This window comes from Chaetura pelagica, unplaced genomic scaffold, assembly GCF_000747805.2.
Source record: "Chaetura pelagica isolate M959 unplaced genomic scaffold, ChaPel_1.0 scaffold85, whole genome shotgun sequence".
Lineage (NCBI taxonomy): Eukaryota > Metazoa > Chordata > Aves > Apodiformes > Apodidae > Chaetura > Chaetura pelagica.
In genome coordinates, this window is record NW_009953505.1 from 4,369,017 (window position 1) to 4,388,805 (window position 19,789).

The 19,789-nt window shown below is 37.6% G+C and overlaps 1 protein-coding gene across 1 annotated transcript in view; it reads left to right on the forward strand.

Annotated features, from left to right (window-relative positions):
• The first annotated feature begins 423 nt into the window (after positions 1–423).
• Positions 424–19,789, forward strand: part of RNF17 (ring finger protein 17) — a 45,695-nt gene continuing 26,329 nt past the window's right edge. Inside the window, exons 1-14 of the mRNA XM_009999434.1 lie at positions 424–497; positions 1,132–1,223; positions 2,474–2,574; positions 4,142–4,197; positions 5,487–5,583; positions 7,361–7,441; positions 8,911–9,011; positions 9,564–9,735; positions 10,533–10,609; positions 12,795–12,869; positions 13,995–14,269; positions 15,480–15,557; positions 18,073–18,234; positions 19,134–19,323. Of these exons, the coding sequence (XP_009997736.1) occupies positions 424–497; positions 1,132–1,223; positions 2,474–2,574; positions 4,142–4,197; positions 5,487–5,583; positions 7,361–7,441; positions 8,911–9,011; positions 9,564–9,735; positions 10,533–10,609; positions 12,795–12,869; positions 13,995–14,269; positions 15,480–15,557; positions 18,073–18,234; positions 19,134–19,323 (1,631 nt within the window). The remainder of the gene's footprint in view (positions 498–1,131; positions 1,224–2,473; positions 2,575–4,141; positions 4,198–5,486; positions 5,584–7,360; positions 7,442–8,910; positions 9,012–9,563; positions 9,736–10,532; positions 10,610–12,794; positions 12,870–13,994; positions 14,270–15,479; positions 15,558–18,072; positions 18,235–19,133; positions 19,324–19,789) is intronic.

Consider the following 19,789-nt stretch of genomic DNA (forward strand, 5'->3'; position numbering starts at 1 on the left):
CTGCGGCTCTGGGCCCCGGGCGGCCGGGGGGGGGAAGTAGGGGGTGAAGTTAATCTGCAGAAGCGAATGTCTGAGGGAAATCAAAACAGCCAGCTAGCAGGCCCTCAGGAAAGGTGTCGGGGCGGGCTGCAAACCGGGTGTGAAACTACAGCTTTGAGATAACTGGTATAAAGGGAAATAATCGTAGTGAGAGTTACGCGATCAGGGAGGTATCCTGAGGAGCCTGGTGCTGACGGTGGGGGTGAAGTAAAACAGGTCAGTGTTCTACGGGTTTTGGAACACTTTTAAAGGAAAACAACAGGTATACGTTCTCTATGAATTTTGTGTCTTCATTTTAGTCTTTATCAAATGATGCAGTAGCTTGTATTTGCTCCAGTGACGAAATGTGCCATAGCTTTCATTTTTTTTAACTCAGACACCGTCATGAGTGGAAAGAAAGAGCTCTTGGTGGATGACAGTTATGGAGAGTTTAACAGGAGGAAAATGAACGCTATAAGGTAGGTGAATTTTGAGATCAGTAACTATTTAATTTTTTTAAGTTCTGACAGTATAATTGTCAGGAAGTAGGATTGAGGAATCGTAGAAAATACTGTTTGTATTTTGCTGTGTTGTGAGTCCATTTTTATATGTTATGTATGTGGGTAAAATACGCGTTCTGTGGGAAGATGGCATTTCAAGGAGGTTCAGGGAAAAAGACATTTTAAAAGCATCTTGATATGTTCTGAAATACAGAGTTACAAGACTACCAGTATCTCATATCTATCTATCTATTTTACAGGTAAATAAATCACTGTAGAACTATTAAATATGTCTTTAGTTAAATAACTTTAATGTGATTTAAATCGATTATGTAACAATCTGTTAATGCGGGTTCTAGTTACCTTAAATGCTGCTTCTGCATACCTAAAAGCTCTAGCACCACCTTTATGGATGATGAATTCATTATCGTAGAACTTCTCAGTTATAGGAGGATAACAGAATTTGTGTGTGTCTGTTTAATTACCTGCACCACCTTCTACGGAATGTCATTTGGTAAAAAGTGAGCAAGCTCAGTTCCAAGAGAGCTGGAAGTCAGAATTCATGTTTGGTTGATACCCCTATGATGTTTAAACTTTATTTTTGCTTGTGAAGGCAGTGTCTTCAGATACTAGAAGAGGATTTTACAGAATCAAAACAGAGATGCAGTAATTTCTGTCATATATCAAAAGCTATGCGAGTGAGAGGTAAGGCTTTTGGATCTTGACTGTTATTACCATAATTTTTGTGGTGTGCAGTATTCGCTGTTAATTTATGGTTTATGTTGTCTATTGAGACAGTAGGTGGGCTGCCAGATTTGATTAATGCATTTTTTATTTACTGTATTTCCAGCACTCAGTAAGAATGGCTAATACCTTTCTCTTTTCTGCTGTTTTTCTTGGAAAAGCTACTGAAAAGTTAGTTTAAAAAAAAGCCCTCCTTTTTTTTTTTCATGAGTTGTAAATTTCTGTGGAGTGTATAGAAAGCATGGATGCTTTATGAAAAAAAAAAACACCAACAATTTCCTGTACTAAAGGTATCATATTTGAATGTGTTTTCTTTCACCTTTTTGCCTAGTCTTCAGCCTGTCCTGAATGTGGCAGCAACCTCATATAGCTAATCATGCAGTTAATGCCCTAATCGTTACATGTGAGTAAGTTTTTGTAATCCCCAGAAAACTTCCATATCTGTAAATCTGGACTTCCATTCCTAGTTTTCGAGTTCTGTCATTACAAATGTTGGTGTCCAATTTCCTACTGACTTCATGAATACTGTGCATGAGCCAGCATTGTGCCTAGATGGCCAAGGCTGCCAACGGGATCCTGGCTTGTATCAGAAACCGAGTGGCCACCAGGACTACAGAAGAGATTGTCCCCCTGTGTTTGGCACTGGTGAGGCTGCACCTTGAATCCTGTGTTCAGTTTTGGCCCCTCACTACAAAAAGGACATTGAGGTGCTGGAGCAAGTGCACAGAAAGGCAGTAAAGTTGCTGAAGAACCTGAAGCACAAGTCTTACAAGGACTGGCTGAGGGAACTGGGGTTTTTTAGCCTGGAGAAGAGGGCTCAGAGGAGACCTTATCACTATCTACAGCTACCTGAAAGGAGGTTGTAGTGAGGTGGGTGTTGGTCTCTTCTCCCAAGTTACAAACAGTGGAACAAGAAAAAATGTCCTCAAGTTGTGCCAGTGGAGATTTGGATTGGATGTTAGGAAATATTTCTTCACCAAAAAAGGTTTTCAGGCACTGGAACAGGCTGCCCAGGGAAGTGGTGGAGTCGTCATCACTGGAGGTGGTTAAAAGCTATGTAGATGCAGTTCTTAAGTATGTGGTTTGGTGGTGAACGTGACAGAGCTAGGTTGATGGTTGGACTTGATCTTGAAGATCTTTTCCAACCTAAATAGTTTTATGTAGAAGACTTCATGTATTTCTCTTTGTTTCATTGATTAAATGCCTTCCAGGAAACAATATTCGCAGCCAAGTGTTTTCTTCACTTGCTTCTGCAGCACTTCATGATGATGGGAAGGATGAAGACACTGATTTATTTGGTTTTTCTGCAGATGTAAGTTGACCCGCAGCTTTCTGTTCAGTAATCACTGTGGTGGTCTGAAATAGTGATATTACAGAATCTTTTGTATTTTTGTTGAAAGTTCTTAAAGCACATTCAGGTACGCTCTTGAGATAAAGGCCTGCACTTTATCTGCTCACCAGCAAGTCTTTGCTGGCTTGTTAAGCAAAGTAGCTACACAGTGTGCCTCTGATGTCCTAAGTCTTGTTTTAGGAAAGCTTAGTTTGCATTTCTCATTATTGCCCCATGTTGTCTATTCTGTTCCACCCTCTTGTCTTGCATGTAAGTGCAAACACTTGCCAAGTATGTCTTTTAAAAAAAAACACCACCAAAGCAAACTTTCCCTGTCAGCTCCCAAATAAAAGGACTTCAAATATTATTTAAAAAAAAAAAATACTTTGCACAGTTATGAAGATCTTAGATATTTCTGTTTCTGCATTTTTAAAAAAATGCTTAACTTCTGAGTATTTTATTTGTTATGACATTCTGTTTCACAGAAATCCATACTTTGGAAAAACATTACATGCTTTAAAAAAATAATAATTTTGCAGAAGATAGGATGTGGCTATTCTGTTTTTTACTGTTATGAAATTAAGATTCAGCATTTATTTCAAAGCACAAATAAGTCATCTTTCAAATTAAGCCATGTCATTTGACTTCATTTTAAAAAAAAAAAAGGTAATCGGGTTCACTAATGCAGTCAGGATGTGGGGTTGCTCATTGACAGCCAGCTGACCAGTGAGACAGCAGTATGCCCAGATGGCCTAGAAGACCAATGTCATCCTGGTGTATCAGGAATGGCATGGCCAGCAGGACTAGGGCAGCAGTTTTTCCTCTCTACTCAGCACTGGTGGGGCTGCAGCTCAAGTACTGTGTTCAGTTTTGAGCCCCTCAGTACATGAAAGACATTGAGTTGCCAGAGCGAGTTCAGAGAAGGGCAACAAAGCTGGTGAAGGGTCTAGAGAACAAGCGTTATTGGAGTGGCTGAGGGAACTGGGGTTGTTTAGCGTGGAGAAAAGGGCTCAGAGGAGACCTTACAGCTCTCTACAGGTACGTGAAAGGAGGTTGTGAGGTGGGTGTTAGTCTCTTCTCCCAGGTTACAAGGTGGCCTCAAGTTGTACCAGGGAAGGCTGTAGATGGGGGTCACGTTTACCAATCTCCAGTCTACTGAGAGCTCCCTGTTTACCCAGTTCTGCTGGTAAATGATGGAAAGTGGCTTAAAGGTCTTTTCCAACCGAAACAATTCTATAATTCCGATCTCTTAGAAGTTTTGCATAATAGTGGGAAAATACTAAGAGCAAACAGAAAATCAGGAATTCTTTTACTAGGAACACTTGTCATTTGTCACAAAGGTACACTGATGGCTACAGAGCTTTGACTTCAATGCTGTTTTCTTACATGTCTGGTTGCTCAGTTCAGCAGCATTAGCTTTGGAGCTTGGTCTCATTGAAGTGAGTTGGGTGGATACTGAAGATGAAAACAGGCTTATTGAACATTTTTTACTGTGATTTGGATTTAACCCTCAGTTTGAACTTGTTCTACCTTTTCCTTTTCAATTTAGATCAAAACTGATTATAAACCTGAGGTGTGTGGTGACAACACACAAAGGCTAACAAGGTAAACGTTTGTAATTTTAGATGTTTTTTATGTGTTTAGATGCCAGTCTGGGGAAGGAGAGATGTTTATGTGTTTAGATGCCAGTCTGGGGAAGGACTTGACTGAGCAAGCAGTTCCAGCTGCTTTTCTTGAGCTGAGTTGTTGGGGTTTTTCTAATATATTCTCAGTATGGCTGGTTAGTACTGTCAGATCACAACTTTCTCCACACTTCAGTCAAATAACATTTTGTTGAAAGGCAATAAGAAACAGATTGGTGTGGCTTGAAAATGTTTGTAACTCAGTGTTTTAAACACTGTGGTAGCTCTCTTGTAAGGGTTCAGAGGGAGAATGCTGAAATGCCAGGCTGAGGTATGAGAAGTGCCTCCTCTGGCCTCCCCCACCCTACTTTGTGCCTTTTGTTTAGATAACCAGTCACAGCTATGAAGATCAGATGGCAGCAGTGTCCTGTGGTATAAAGTGGGTGTCTTTCCCCCAGTGCTGTTGCTGTGGAGATTCATGTTTATACAACTGAGAATAGGCCCAGATAATTCTTACATACATGTTACATAAGGAATCTGGTCTCTGCATACCTGTTCTGTAAGGGAGATAAAATTTATTTTCTGAGATAGATGCATGTGCTTTACTAACATTGCCCAAGGTAAAATAGAAACTCCTAATTTAATATAAGGTTGTCAGACTCTGCAGCAGTGTTCTCAAAATCCTCTTAGTCCATCAGAAGCAGCAAACTGATCACAAGAACACCACAGTGCTTCCTTCCTGTAAACAGGCTGGTTTATGCAGACTGTTTTTGTGAGTCTTGACTGCTATTTAGATCCATGTGTACTTTGCAGAACAGCAGGGATGGATGACCATAGAACAGAATTTAAGAGCTTTTCTAACAAGTTGTCAGTAGATGGTTTCAGTATAATCAGTCACATATTCTAAAGATTTTAACAGCTTTATTTATGTCTATATGAAGGAGAATATTTGGGCAACAAATGAAAAATTCTTCCTGGAATGTTAATGGTCGTGCGTTTTTCTTGTATTGAGGCTACAAATCACCACCACCTACTAAGGTTTTGTTCAGCCTTGCTAAAGATGAATTTTAAGATTCAGGTAGTAGAAAGGAAACTTTTTGAAACATAAGGTGTCTGTAGAATATCACACTGAATTCTGGCATCTTAAAAATAGGTCTGTGTATGCATTTAATGACAGATTGTGAAATACTCTAATTGTTTCTGAAGTATTTGTGGGAAGCTTGATAGTAATTAAAATGTGCAGATTTTTTTTCTTAAAGCTTTGTTTTGCAGGCATTTCAGTCACAATACTGAAGGAAATGTTGCGCACCTAGTTTCTTCAACCAGTGGGCTGAGGGAGAAGCCAACTTTAGCTCCATCAGCAGACATGGTGTGTCAATACGGATTTTTCCTTATATTTTCACTCATTAGTTTGTATATGCATAGTTAATATTTCACTTCTTAAAACAGAAAAGTTTGCACCATGGTAGTTATGTGCTGTTATTCCATCTTATCACAGGACTCATGCAGCTACAGTTTTAAGAAAATAACTTGATAAAGTGAATGAAGCTCAAACCCAACCTGATAAATAGATGAGGACGGCTAGTGTATTGTCCTGGCTGTGAAACTATGTGGTTTTAATTTAGCTTTTTTAAAAAAACACCTGAGGCTTCACAATATTTGGGTTTAGGGCTTTTCTATTTATTTATTTATTTTATTTGAGACAGCTGCAAGGCTGCCGTCACTTGGGGCAGCAGGGTTGCTGGGTAGGTGGCTTTCTGTTGATACATTCTATTAAGTTTTCTAACCTGGTATTTTAAAGGAGCTTTGCGAAGGTGAGCTAATGTTGTGGATATTTTAAAAGGACAGAATAAAGTGGAAATGAAAGATACATTCTGTGCCAGTCCTGTTTTCATCTATGGAGACTGTCCTGTAGTCATCTTTAAAGAACCATAACTTGCAAATGTCAATCTTTGCTTCTTAAGTAGTTTTGTTCAGTGCCTATTGAGGTTTGAAAATGGTTTTCTTTGAAGGGGTTTTTGAAATAAAGCTATATGATGTTATATTAAACTTTAATAAATTACCGTTGAAGAAATACTACAGGAAATATCCTGAAGATATCTTTGAAGTATCTTCAGTTTGCGGTCATAAGTAATATTTTGATGATAGTCATCTCTTCTGTTGACAGAATATTTTCTTTTTTTGGAGAAAGTTGTTGAGAATGAGCTCATGTGAAAACCCACATCTTTTGACTTCCTAGTCTAACTGCTACTTTTGTTTCCTAAGTTTTTTTCAAACTCCTTTATTTTGTGGTTGGTGATGACTAGGTCGTATTGAGTGATGCAATACTGCCAGAGTATATCCATGCCTTGAGTTGTGGAAGGATTTTTATTACTGTGTCATAGTTCATAAAGAGAACCCCAGAGTCAAGAGGGCACAGTGTAAATTCCGTTACATTTTTACCTATTATGTCTCCTAGCATCCACTAAAAATTGAGTGGGAATAGTTGTCATAGGGAAGTACTCCTAACAGGGTTAACATCCCTGACTTTTTGGGGATCCTCGGCTGATTATGTTCTCATTTTGCTTTTAGCAAAGTACCTGTACTCTTTAACACTAACTTTAGTAGTGCCAGTGACAAAATGAGGTATTCTGTAAGTGTATTTGCTTTTGTACCAATTAATATGCAACAATTTTGTTATCTTTTCTTGCATTAGCGTAACACTTGGAGTTTATTGCATTGTTTTAATTTCTCTTGTTTTTCCCCAAATGATGGTCCTAAATATTTTATCTATGCTGCAGTATTCCCAGTATTCTTTCAATCTTACATGTTTTCTTTCCTCTGTTTATTTTTCTTTTCCTTGTGTACTGTTTTTCCATATGTTATTTTTGTGTATGTGTGTGTGCAAGTAAATTGCATGTATCTAACAAAAAAATTTAGAATCCCTGTTTCAGGAATACTCGGTTGTAAATGTTCTCAGCGTAAAGCTAAGTATTTTGGGTCTGGTTGCATCAATAGAGCTGCTCAGATTCTACAGAGATGATGTTACAGAGATTCTTACAGACCCACATCAAGTGCCTCTTTATAAAAATGGCAAATGACTATATCCTCTCTTTGTCTTCTAGTCATACTAGCAACTATATATTAATTGGCAAGTCTTTCCTCAGGACAGAAAAACTATGGAAGATATTGATGAAACTTTGAGCATAGCCACTTGTAATCTTGGCCACTTACATGATGCAGATGAGGTGGGTGAAAATATGAAACATTAAATTCCTTGATTGAAGCTTTTTGTTGTGTTGGTTGTTGTTTTTTTTTGCGGTAACGTGCTATTTAAACATGCTTTTACTGTCCTTTTTTTGGCATCTCTTCAGTTCTTGAACTGTTTGTGCTTGTTGTATACAGGTTGTTGTATACAGGTTTAAACTCCAGGCTGTTATGTGGAGTTTACAGACTAAAGTCTGTAAAGGAGTACATGAGCCTATGCATAAATTGAAATTACTAGGTCAATCCATGTATTTAGCAAAACCATGTAAAAGCCAGTCTTCAAGTACTAAGCTTGTGTTTACTTGGATCAGGGTAAAATTCAGAATTTGCTTTTGCTCTAGCAACTATGCTAGGTTTCTAGTTTCCACTTTCCTTTCCCTGGATTTAAAGATGGAAGAGAAATTATCTGGGCAACAGAAAACAATATGCAAAATCTGTAAATCTAGTAATGCATTTTTATGCATGGTATGAAGAAGATGAGGAATCCTAAAATACTGGATAATGCTGTTACAGGTTTTACTGAGAAACCTATGTACTTCATAAATGATAATAATTTTTTAAAAACTTTTAACTCCTATTAAATATGCTGTGGAAAAGCTTGCACTTATTTCTTTGCCATTAATTTACATTTTATATGAATTCCAAGATAGCCAGACAGAGAAGTGTTTAGTGATCCAAAAGCTTAAAGCGAATTCATTCTAGTAAGTGTGGCATGAAGTGTCCTTAAAACCTCTTTTTCATTCCCTTTCTAACTTGTTTTGTTGCTGTGACTGATCTGTCAGTTAAGCAAAGCTTTGTTAAATACCTAATTCGTGAGTGAACAGCACCCTGTGAAAACCCAGCATTTCAGCAGCTCTAATGTAACAACTCCAGCAGTCAGTTGTGGTCTTCCAACTACTTTTCAGCAGAGACCGAGAACTGCCAAAGCAGTGTTGCATTACTGAGAGGGTTTTTTTTCCCCATAGTCTTTTCATTAAATGTAACTGTAGTGACAAAACTGATGCTTAGCCAGAGGAGGAAGCTTTATTGTTTTACTTTATGCTCACAAGTATTTAAAAAGAAGAAAAATAAATTGGTGTTCTAGTTAATCTGTGAATGGTGCTGCATTAGAATGTCAAGTAAGGTAAGTGAGGTACTGGGGCCAAGATCTGTGGTTTTGCCTCATAGACCTAAAGACTTCAGTTGACATGAGGATCCAGAGAATGCAAGCTGACCAGAAGTTAGAGAAAAAAAAGGGCTATGTTTTTTCCTCCATTGTATTATGTAGTTATCCTCCAATTTGCTTGTTTTCCTGTTTTACTTTTTTAAATACCAACTGCAGTGTGATTTACTGTCATTTTCTGCTAGCGTATTGATTGCTTACTGTCCCTTGCTTCTGTTCTGAAGAAGAAAAATAATGTGGGAGTAATGAAATACTAAATGCATGTTGATTCAATTCTGAATTGAATAGGTGCTGAACCACTTGGAATTGAAAGTGAAGCAGGAAGGAGACAAAGTTGCAGAAACTGTAGATGGAATGTTTTATGAACTTATTAGTTCTCTACTGTCAAGGTAGTAATCTGGTTTCTAGGATGGGGGGACAAATTGTTTTTATCAAGAAGATGTTTCTAGTTTAGATTAAAGAATTCTAGATAAAATTGCAGTCTTCCTTGTAGCAGTGCTTCTTAGTACTTTAATTTTTGTACAGTATTTTTGTCCTTACATAGTGGCATCTTGGAGCTGATTTGCATGATTGGAAAACTAGCATATGCAGCCTCTGCTCATTAAAAAAACAATTTAAAACTCAACTTAGAATAGTCCTAATGCAGACAGTTTTCTGAAATAGCTAAATTATAAGGGTTTTTTGGTATTGTCAGTAGTGGATGACAAGTTCAGCAGCAAGAATAACTTATTTATTTTCTTTCTGCAAATTTTCAAGCTGATAGAAGCCCAAGGATGCTATATTTCTTAATTTTCAAAAATACTGCTATCTTTTCACTGTTTGAGAAAAATGGTCTGTGAGATGTATCTGCTTTGTATTGTAGTATAGCAGTTGTGTGTTACAGTTGAAGTATGAGTCTCTATAGCTAAGTGATTATTCAGAGAAGTAATTTTTTCATACAGGAAAAAGAAGTTATGTGCAGAGTTAGTGAAGAGCATTGAAGACTACAACGCTAGTATTGCAAAAGCTAAGGAAGTCATTGAAGAGAAGAAAAAGTGCTTGATTGGTGCCATTAGGATTGCAAAAGAAATAAAAATTGCACCTTTTGTAAGAACCTATTGTGATCTTGCTCAGGTAGTTATATTCTTGCACTGTGAAATAATTAATTTTAATCTATACATTCAAATTTGGATTGAAAGTTTCTGTGATCTGTCTTTCAGTTTGCTGACTTCAGTAGTGAGATTTCTATAGTAAAGTATTTTTGTCCCACTTCCACACACACGCACACAGTTTATATTTGGTCTTGGTGACAAATTAGGGTCTAGTGGCTGACGTGAAAAAAGAAAAGATGGTCCTTGCCTTGAAGAGCTTTTTTCTGAAACAGCATATGCAGGTAGAGGACAGGAAAACAGTGACATGGTACTACTGATCAATGAAATAGTAGTGTTTTCACAGAATCACAGAATTTTTAGAGTTAGAAGTGACCTCAAAGATGATAGAGTTTCAACTGCCCTGCATGGGCAGGGACACCTTCTACTAGAACAGGCTGCTCAGAGCCCCATCCATCCAGCTTGCCTTTGAACACCTCCAGGGATGGAGCCCCCCACATTTCAGCACTTCAGAAGTCTCTCAAGCCTTTCTGAGTCCAGAGCTCTCCTGCCTTCTCAGCGAACTATACCACCTTCTCAGTAGCTGTTTGTACAAAAGGAAAATCTGGCTCCTGCTTCTGTTTACATTACAAAATCTCCAGTCATTAGGTCTTAGCAATGTAAGAAGGCATAGAGAATTGGCTATTGGCTGTTAATGAGTAAACTCTTGGGGTTTTTTCTTAGAGATTACATACTCTGGCTTTGTTACATTGTAAATAATAGGTGCCTGTATAATACAGTTTATTATATAATAAAGTCTAAGACTCTACTTCTTTATTTCAGGTTATGTATAATTTAAAGTTGCCAGTTGATGCTGAGCTCTCAACAGTGAATAGTTTGAAGGAAGAAGTATCTCCAAGGTAAGTGACTGAAGCAGGAGGTATATTGGGAGGCAAATGGATGCACTGGTTATCTTAATTACAAAAAGTTTTCATTTAACAGTTAAACAGCAGAAATCAAGCTGCTTCCCTTGTATTTTACTGAAAAGCTGCCATTTTGGATGTATATAAGCTCATCATTAAAAATGCACAGAAGCCTTCATCTGAGCCAGCAGGGAGAAAGTAGCAAATTGTATGTGCTATCTCAATAAATACATAAGCATTTAAAAATTCTAGTCAGGCAACTGCTACTTTTACATTTTCTCTCCTTCCCTTAAAGGCAGAAATAAATTAAGGGAAAAAAATACCTTTTTTAAACTTTATTTTTTATTTATCTATTTCTCACCTTCAGGAAATAATTAAATGCTTTTTGAGGCACTGATGACTAAGGGGAAATTCTGGAAAATCCCAGTTACCATAGTGCCCTAATTGGAAATGACAAATACAATTTCTATATCAGAAGTGAGCAAGAAAATGTGTCATGGCTGCGGTACAGCTGACTATGCAGCGTGGTCGTGAGGCTGGTCAGAGTACTGTATTCCTTGTGTATAAAAGCCACATTCAGGAACAGTAAAGGAAGTACAGAATGAAGACAGGGTTAGGTTGGAATATCTAGGGCATCCTGTTTTATTTCAGGACATGGAACCAGTCTGGCGGGTGGAGTGGTGGTGTGCCATCAGCTTGTGACTGGCACAGAGAAATGAAGCTCAAAGTTGATCACTTGTATGCAAAGTGTGAAAAATTGTCATAAAATCATTCAGTTTGGAAGACACTTAAGATCTTGAATACAACCATTAGCCTAACACGACCAAGTTCACCACTAAACTGTGTCCTCAAGGGCCATGTCTATGTGTCTTTTAAATCACAGAATGGCTTGGTTTTGAAGAGACCTTTAAAGGTCATCTAGCCCAACCCCTGTGCGTTGAACAGGAACATCTTCAACTAGTTTACCAGGTGGCTCAGACACCTGTCCAACTTGATCTTAAATGTTTCCAGGGATGGGGCTCCTACCACCTCCTTGGGCAACCTCTGCCAGTGTTCCACCACCCTCACTGTAAAAAATTTCTTCCATATATCTAGTCTGAATGTACCCTCCTCTAGTTCAAAAGTATAACCCATTGTCTTTTCATAGCAGACCCTATTAAAAAGTCTGTCCTCTTAGAAGCCACCTTTAAGTGTTGAAAGGCCCTAGTAAGGTCTCCCTAGAGCCTTCTGTTTTCCAGGCTGAACAACCCCAATTCAGCCACATGTCTCCAGGGATGGTGACTCAACCACTTAACTGGGCAGCCTGTTCCAATGCTTGACAAATAAATTACGACTCGTCTCACATGTTTGTTGAGACACTAGAATATGGATAAAGGAATCCATAAAATCAGATTTTAGTAAACTCAGTGAATTGGTAGGTAGGGCCTGTTAGGCAGATAATGTCAGTGGAGAATAAGAATTTCAGAGAAGCCTCTTTAAGTGCACAGTGGCAAAAACATGACAAAACATGCAAGCTGAAATATGAAAAAATCAAATTTGGTTACATTGGAAGACTTTTTAAGCCTTCTTAAGGACTTGAACAGAAGAGAGGGAAAAGGAGATCTGATGAAGGTTGTGTAGAAAGTCCTCACATGCTGTTTCTACTCTTAAATAACACTGACTGTGAAATAGCACAGCTAGAAGCTGTGTAGGAGTTGAGACATGTTCATAGAATACTGTTGAATGAAAGGTAGATTCCTGAAGGAACAGGGGATGGGAAGAAAGATGGGCTAGCTTTCATTGGGAAAGGCAACAGCTGTTATTATTAATGTAACAATAAAAAAAAAGAGTATATATTTTGGACTTCAGTTATGGTTTTGTTCTTCAGGAATGTTGGAGAATTCTTTTTCCTCATGTAAAGTAATTGAACTAAACTGAGTATAGGTGTGAAAATTCACTAAGAGAATGTTAGAGTACTCTGTGCATGAGAGAGAGAGAGCTACAGGCCAGAGTTTTTAAGTAGGAATGTGAAGGTAAATGAGTAACCAGATCTATTAATAGGAGTGGAAGATTGAAACTGGAGTGGGTGGATTAAGTCTCTTTACCCCTTCATTAATATTGTGCTGAAAAATACATCTCTCACTTTTGGAGTGATTTAGGTATTCGTGTCACCTTCTGTAAATTTTTTTTCTCTTCTCTTAAGGTTCTTCCTAGACATGGATAAGATTACATCTTTGTTTAAAAATCTGGGCAAGATTGAATGGGGAACAACAGGGCAGTAAGTATTTTTTCAGTAAAGAGGATGGGCACAGGAACTTAACCTGTTTTTTCTAATGGTTAAATATTTTTGGACATACAAAGATTTAAAAAAAAAAATCTGTATGCTTTTGGGTTTCTGGGAGTATAATGAAACAAAGCAACACTTCAGATGCTGGTATTTCAATCAGCACTCCAGTCAATCCAGTTAGTTTTTCAGTTCTGACATTTCCATTGTATTTGTATTTCACCCAACTGTATTTCATACTACCACACAAATTGTCGAGATTTTTTCATACTATGTGTTTTTTCAGTTGTGGCTGGCTTTTAATGATACTGTCATTCCAACCATTTAGGTTGGAAAAGAGCTGTAAAGCTGTCGTTGCCAAGCTCACCACTGAGCACCACATCAAGACGTTCATGGTACATGTATTAGACATGTTTACAATTTCAGCATGAGAATAATTACTTTATGTTTAAGTGTATCTCAAAATGAAGAGCAAATACTGTAATTTACAGTATTTCCACTTAACAATCTAAATACTGGTTGTGTCAAATGCCAAAAGAAATTACTTAAGATGAACTTGAACCAGAAAAAACCTTAGTTTTCATTTTTAAACTTATAATTTCCCTTTTTTTTGTTAATTCTTTTTATTTAATTTTCCCCCCAGTCTTTGACGAAAGCAAGAAAATGGAATGGAGTTGCTGTTAGGGACATTTTAGTTAGCATGGGTTGTTGCATACCTTAGTATTTGAAAATCCTGCAGATTACAGTGAAGAGTAGCAGTTAGAACAAAAGCACCTTACATGCCGTTTGTTTTTAACATGCATCGTCTATCATATTATTGTCATTTTTTTTCAAATAGGTTGTATCTGAACCTGTGGTCTCTGACCATTTAAGCAGTGGCAGCTCTTGTACTGGGCTGTGTCCAAGAGTACGTACCATGTTTTGTAGGGTTCAGAAATCATGTTACTGTTTTTGTTGTCTTGGTATTCAAAAACAGTTTATTTCAGCCAGCTTTTGTGAAGTATTTTCTTAACACCATGCTGTGCTCTTAATAAAACCTCTGCTTTGACGTGTGTGCTTTTCTGAAAACAGATTGGATTATATTAATTTGACTCCAAATAAATATTTTCTCAAATATAGTAAAGATGATGGACAAGATGCTCTTACCCTTGATGACAAAGAGAAAATGCCAGGCTGCCATATTCAATCATCTGTAGAGAATGTATTTCCAGCACTTAGCAGAGAAAGGAAAGTACAGGTGCTTGCAAATAAACTTGGTGTTCACAAAGAAGTGAAAAATTTGCAAGTACAAGAAACGCTTCCTATGGTATGTCACCAGAGAATTCCTGCACTACCCAAGTCTCCAGCCAGCCCTGATGTCATAATAGAAGAGATACTTGAAGATGAAATGGACAGTAAGTTTCTTAATACCTGATGCTTTCAGTATTTCATTGTTGAGCATGATGTTATTTATGTGGTTTGTATTTTGTGTGTTTGTATACTCTGCTTCTATGAATTCTTTAATAGTGTCTGTATTTCACTTTTATCCTTTTTATCCTTTTTTATCCTTCACTTTTTATTCCTTTGAGCTAGTACTGTTGTGGATTTTTTCCCCCTTCCAGCTTATCTTAGTGAAAGACTTCTCACAGGTTCTTCTCAAAGTTCCTGTGTCAGCCTGGATGATTCTCTTTGATTCTTAGTTAATATGGCCATCCTGGGAGTTTCTGACATTGGCTTCTGGAGGATGTTTTTCTGGCAGTTCCCTTGGCTTCCTGAATCTTCTCCTAGGGCAGTGTCCTAAGTTAACTGTCAATAACGATTGGGTTCTTCAGGTTGACAGGTTTTCCCTGGGCTTGATTAGTAAGAGTGTAGCTGACAGGTCCTGGAAAACTGATCCTTCTCCTCTGTTAGGCTCTTGTGAAACTGAATCTGGAGTATTTTGCCCAGTTTTGGACCCTGCAGTAATTAAAGTCACTGTAATAGTGGAGCAAGTCTAGCAGATAGATACTACCAAGGTGGTGTCCAGGAAATAGGTTCTCAGGACTTGGGCTGAAGGTGTTTGGAACATGGAAATTACATTTAGATAATAGGGGGGGTAGGCAGATACCTCCCACAGAATAACTAAGATCCCCAGCTTTGGAGTGTTCAATGCCCACAGCATACCTAGAAAATCCCTGTGGTTAGTTATTCTGGGGGAGGATGAGGGACAGTAGGGATGGTGTATGAAAGTAACTGCGGTAGCATATAGCTGTGATGAAGGTGAAGTAAATTTTGGAGCTCAGGTACAACTGTTTAAAATAACATATTCCAGAATCTTACTGAACTTTATAAAGCTCTTTTGAGAACACGATTCCTTCAAGCTGCAGTGTTAAGAGTTTTGCATGTCCTGAAAAAAAAAAAAAAAAAAATTATTATTGTTCTGTAGTTTTGGAATTAGCATATGGGCTGACCATGTGCAGATATTTACTGTGTGTCCATCTATTTCAGGCACATTGGATAGGAGAATTTTGTCTTCGTAGTACCCTTGCAATACATGTAATTTCTCTTTACTATGTTTGCTGCTTTACTACATACGTGTAAAAACTAACCTAATTCATTGAACTTTTCTGCTAAAACAATGAACAGAGTCTCCTACAGAATATCATGCTGATGAACAGAGGAAGAAACTCTTCAAGAGGGAAACCCCTTTTCAACACAAAGCTGGTTAGTGGTTTCCCTATCTGGTGAATAGTTTAGTTTGCTAGAAGGGATCCCCTCCTCTAAACAGTCAGAACAGGCACTGGAATTTGTTGGAGAGTTGGACATATGTTAGCATTCTAGTTGAGATCAGGAGTATACTAGGAGACCTAACCATGTGTTTGTTCACATGTAAGAGCAGACTTGGGGCACCTTAATTTCTTCCAGTTAAAACTAGTCTGCAAGGTGCTTACAGTGCAGATGTCGTTCTTAGCACTAGCAATTTTGCTCTGCAAAAACACTTCCTGGTCTGTTGTCCTTGGTAATAATGTAAATACTGTACCAACTTTTTAAGATTTGCCGTAAAACAGCTTAGCTGGAAAATACAAGAAGTCCCAAGCAGCTTCTAGAAATTCAACACTGGTGGTGTTTCCCAACACCTGGCAGGTATTTCACGTATCAATAGCAGTGCTTGCTGTGAATAGCGAGACCCATTTCTTAGGTCAGTAGTTTTATATACTGATTTTTGAACCATTGTCCTCTCTCCGCTAGTATTGGGTTTTCTTCATTGTAAGTGAGCAGATAAATGTACAAAAAGAGAGTTATTTGAGGAAGTAAGTTACTTCAGTCAGTAATTCTGTCTGTAGGCACAGTTTGTACAGTTCTGAGCTTTGTTCGCTGTTGAGTAAGTGAAAATAAAAATGGAAGAGTAGGGGTTGCACCATTAGGAGAGAAAGCAACTGACCTAAGAAGTTGACTAAGGAAGAAGCAGATGTGGACAATACTGCTGCAAAAGATGGACACAAAGTAATATTAGCAAAGAAATTTGCTTTTTTAATTGTTTGGGTCTTTGGTTGGTTTTTGGGTTTTTTTCTTTGTTGGTTTGGGTTTTTTTTAACCTTGGGAGTAATAAAACTTGCTTTCTCTTGACAATTTCCTGTCCAATAACTAGAGAATTCACTGTCTGCTCTTAATGTGACTTAACAGAGTATTATAGAATTTGAGCACTTTTAAGTCCATAACAAATTCTGTGGAAATAAGTAGTTAGCAGAGAAATCTCCTGATGCCCATACCGAAGGTAGTGTGGTGTGGTTACATGTCAAAGAATTTGCATTGAGGAACACCTCACAGCTGTCACAGCCCTGCCATATTTGAGCCTTCCCAGGTACTCGAGTATCTCTCGCAAATACACTCAGAGAGACAAGATCTTGAGAGATTACATGATCATAGAGTTACTTGATGTGGTTGTTTGTTTAGTAGTATGCTAAAGTATGTATTTTGTACAATAGTGGATTTTTTTTATTATGGGAAACGTAATTTTGCTATGAGTTTTTAATTCTAGTCAGGTTAGTTATCCCATGGATAATAATAAATATCTCAACTTCTTTTCATGTAGATGTGGTTTATTTGGATTCTTTTATTGAATTTAGTTTAAGAAATGTTCTCAGTTTAAAGGCATCTCTTCTGGATCATTGTCTGGCTCCAGTGGTCCAGAACTGACCCAGCTCCTGTTCTGTTTTTGGCTTGAGGTATCATCTTTCACTGATCCAGTTTAGTCAAGATTAATACATGCTTTTCCTGGTCTACTTAAGAGAAGGTAGCTGACTCATCAGGTCATTGGAGATGGTATCCATATGTGATACGGAAGATTAAGTGTACATATAGCTGAAATCTTTCCAGTCATTCTGACTTTTTACTCAGATACCGTCTTTTCCACTAGAAATGCCAAAACATAATCTTGCACCTGTTCTGGACACAGCGTTTGCTAAACTTCCAAGCACAGGCATGTGGATGTGCTTAAAATGTTTCGAGTGTCAGATTCTTTTTACCATCTTCTGTCCATGATCAGTTGTAGTTCAGAGATGGACACAGAGATGACAGTGCTCTAGGATGCTGCAAGTACCTCTGTCTGCTCTGACTGCCCATGTCAGTCACACAGGTGGCATTGGATCTAGATGATGCTATCTGATCTTTACCAGAAGTTTTGTGCTGTAAAATACTCTCAAGGGATTGAGTTGCTTGGCTTCTAAAACTTTCTAGCCCATCTGCTACCTTTGGTGAGTAGTTTCAGAAAGCAAAACCTGCATTTTGGATTCTAAATCCAAAATACAAAGGTTATGGATGCAGAAGTACTGCCTTAGGTAGGGTCATGTCTTGGCTAGCTCTAGGCCATTCATGCATTATCACTGAGTAGCTATACCGGAAGTGTTTATCATGTCAGTCTCTCTAATTTACTTACTAGAAGCTTCCCATTTCTATGTTAAACAGGGAATGCAAATCCTGAAATACCTACTTTAATTCAGGGGACTACTTTGTAAGCAGCCTTTTGTTTCACAGTGTAGTTCAAGGGAGGTAATTCCAAAGATTGGATTTAATCAGAAAGTAAACAAACTAATGTGAAAAAAGTGTGAGCAGACTAGTCAGATGAGAAGCTATTTTAGGTAACATTTTAATGATTAATGCAACATAAGCCTGATCACGTCTAATAATCAGTTGGAGTCACTTGGAGAGTGTTTGATAATCTATTTTATTTCTTACTTAGGTTCAACAGAGCTAGTGTTTGTAAGCCATGTTATAAATCCGTGCCACTTCTATGTTCAGAGATACTCACAGAAGAAAAAAGTAATGGTTTTGGAGAAGAAATTGAAAACCTTTTGCTGTAATAGGAGTTCTTACCTCTTGCCTTCAGACGTTTTGGAAATAGGTAAATTATTAATTTCCAAAGGTCTACATTAAATTAAAATACTATCTTGCAGTATGTCTTAGTGTAATTTTTTTCCTCTTCTCCTTCCTCCCCCACTGCCTCTCCTGTACATAGTAAAATAGTCCTTGTATGTTCCTCAATTTACAGTTAATGCTTTTGGGGAAACATTGTACACATTGTTTGGTAAAGTAGACTTCTGTTTATATAAGAGCAAATCATACAAATGCAAATGGTAGAAGTAAAAAAGACTCTGCAGTTCTTCTCAACCTCAAAGAGTTGAGTGCTTAGAGTAACCAGCAGTTGAAACATCTGGCTGTAAACTTCAGGTTTTCCAACATTAGGTGGTAATTGTTAACTGATTATTCTTTTTCAGTATACAGATTTTGATGTCCAGCCTAGTTCTTTCTTTACTTAAGTAAATCAGCTTTCTCTCTGCAACCAACATTTCCTTTGATTGGATAGATTTATTTTTTTTTTAAAGACAACTAACTGAATAGAAACCATTCTGGAAATAAAAATGTAAGATAATAATGCATTGCTAAATCATTAACATTATTTTCTAGCCCCTCACATTGACAATATTTATTACTCACTTTTTTAAAGTGTTAAAACTGACGAAAAAGCATGGAATAGCTCTCAACTTCATAGAAATTACATCTTGATACAAGCTAAACACCTTCTAGCCTCACAGACCAGAAACCAGTGTGGGGTGAAAACTTCAAGTGGCTACTGAAAAAAGTTTTTTCATGTCTTTGTGTCTTGGTTTTGGCAGTAGCACTTGTAGTACCTGTGAGGAAAGTAGACACTATTGAACATTATGCAGACTGTCATACTTGCAGTGTGAAATATGTACAAATACTGAGTTTAGTCTTTCTGGTTTTTTATTTCCTTCCATATAGGTGCTAGAACTTTTATTAAGAGTAAGGAAACTGGAGTGTGGTGCCGTGGAACTGTCACTGAACTAATTCCCCTAAATAGTAAAAATGAGAGAAAGTTTTGTGGTCCAATAAGATACAAAGTTTGTGATCTTGCACTGATGGAAGTATTTCTGACTGATATCGGGAGCTCTGTAGCTCTGATTTTCTCAGGGTATGTTTACAGAGGCTTTTGTCTACAACTGTTGTCCTTGACAGCTGTGTCTTAGTGGAGATGCTTTTTGATTAACAAGTCCTCTATCAGGTTCACACAAGCAGATTGCCAGATAACCAAATGACACTAGTGTTCTGTATGTACATGTTTCCCAGAGGAAATGTGGTAGTGTTTCTAAGTACACAAGTGTACAGGCCTTTACAAATTACAATGTTTAACTTAGACTTGCATTTCAAAAGAGAACATTAGAAACGGTTATTAAAATTTTATTAATAAAAAATGCCTGTCATTGAGATTTTCTAGTTTTGTTTCAATGACATGACATTATGCCAGTTATTGCAATAATGACCTTTATTTTAAGTCTGAGGATTGGTTTGGGGTTTTTCTGGTGTTTGGTTGGTGGGGATTTTTGCTTTTCTTTAAGTCAGTAATGCATTTATTCCTATTTACAATAGATATGTTCCTG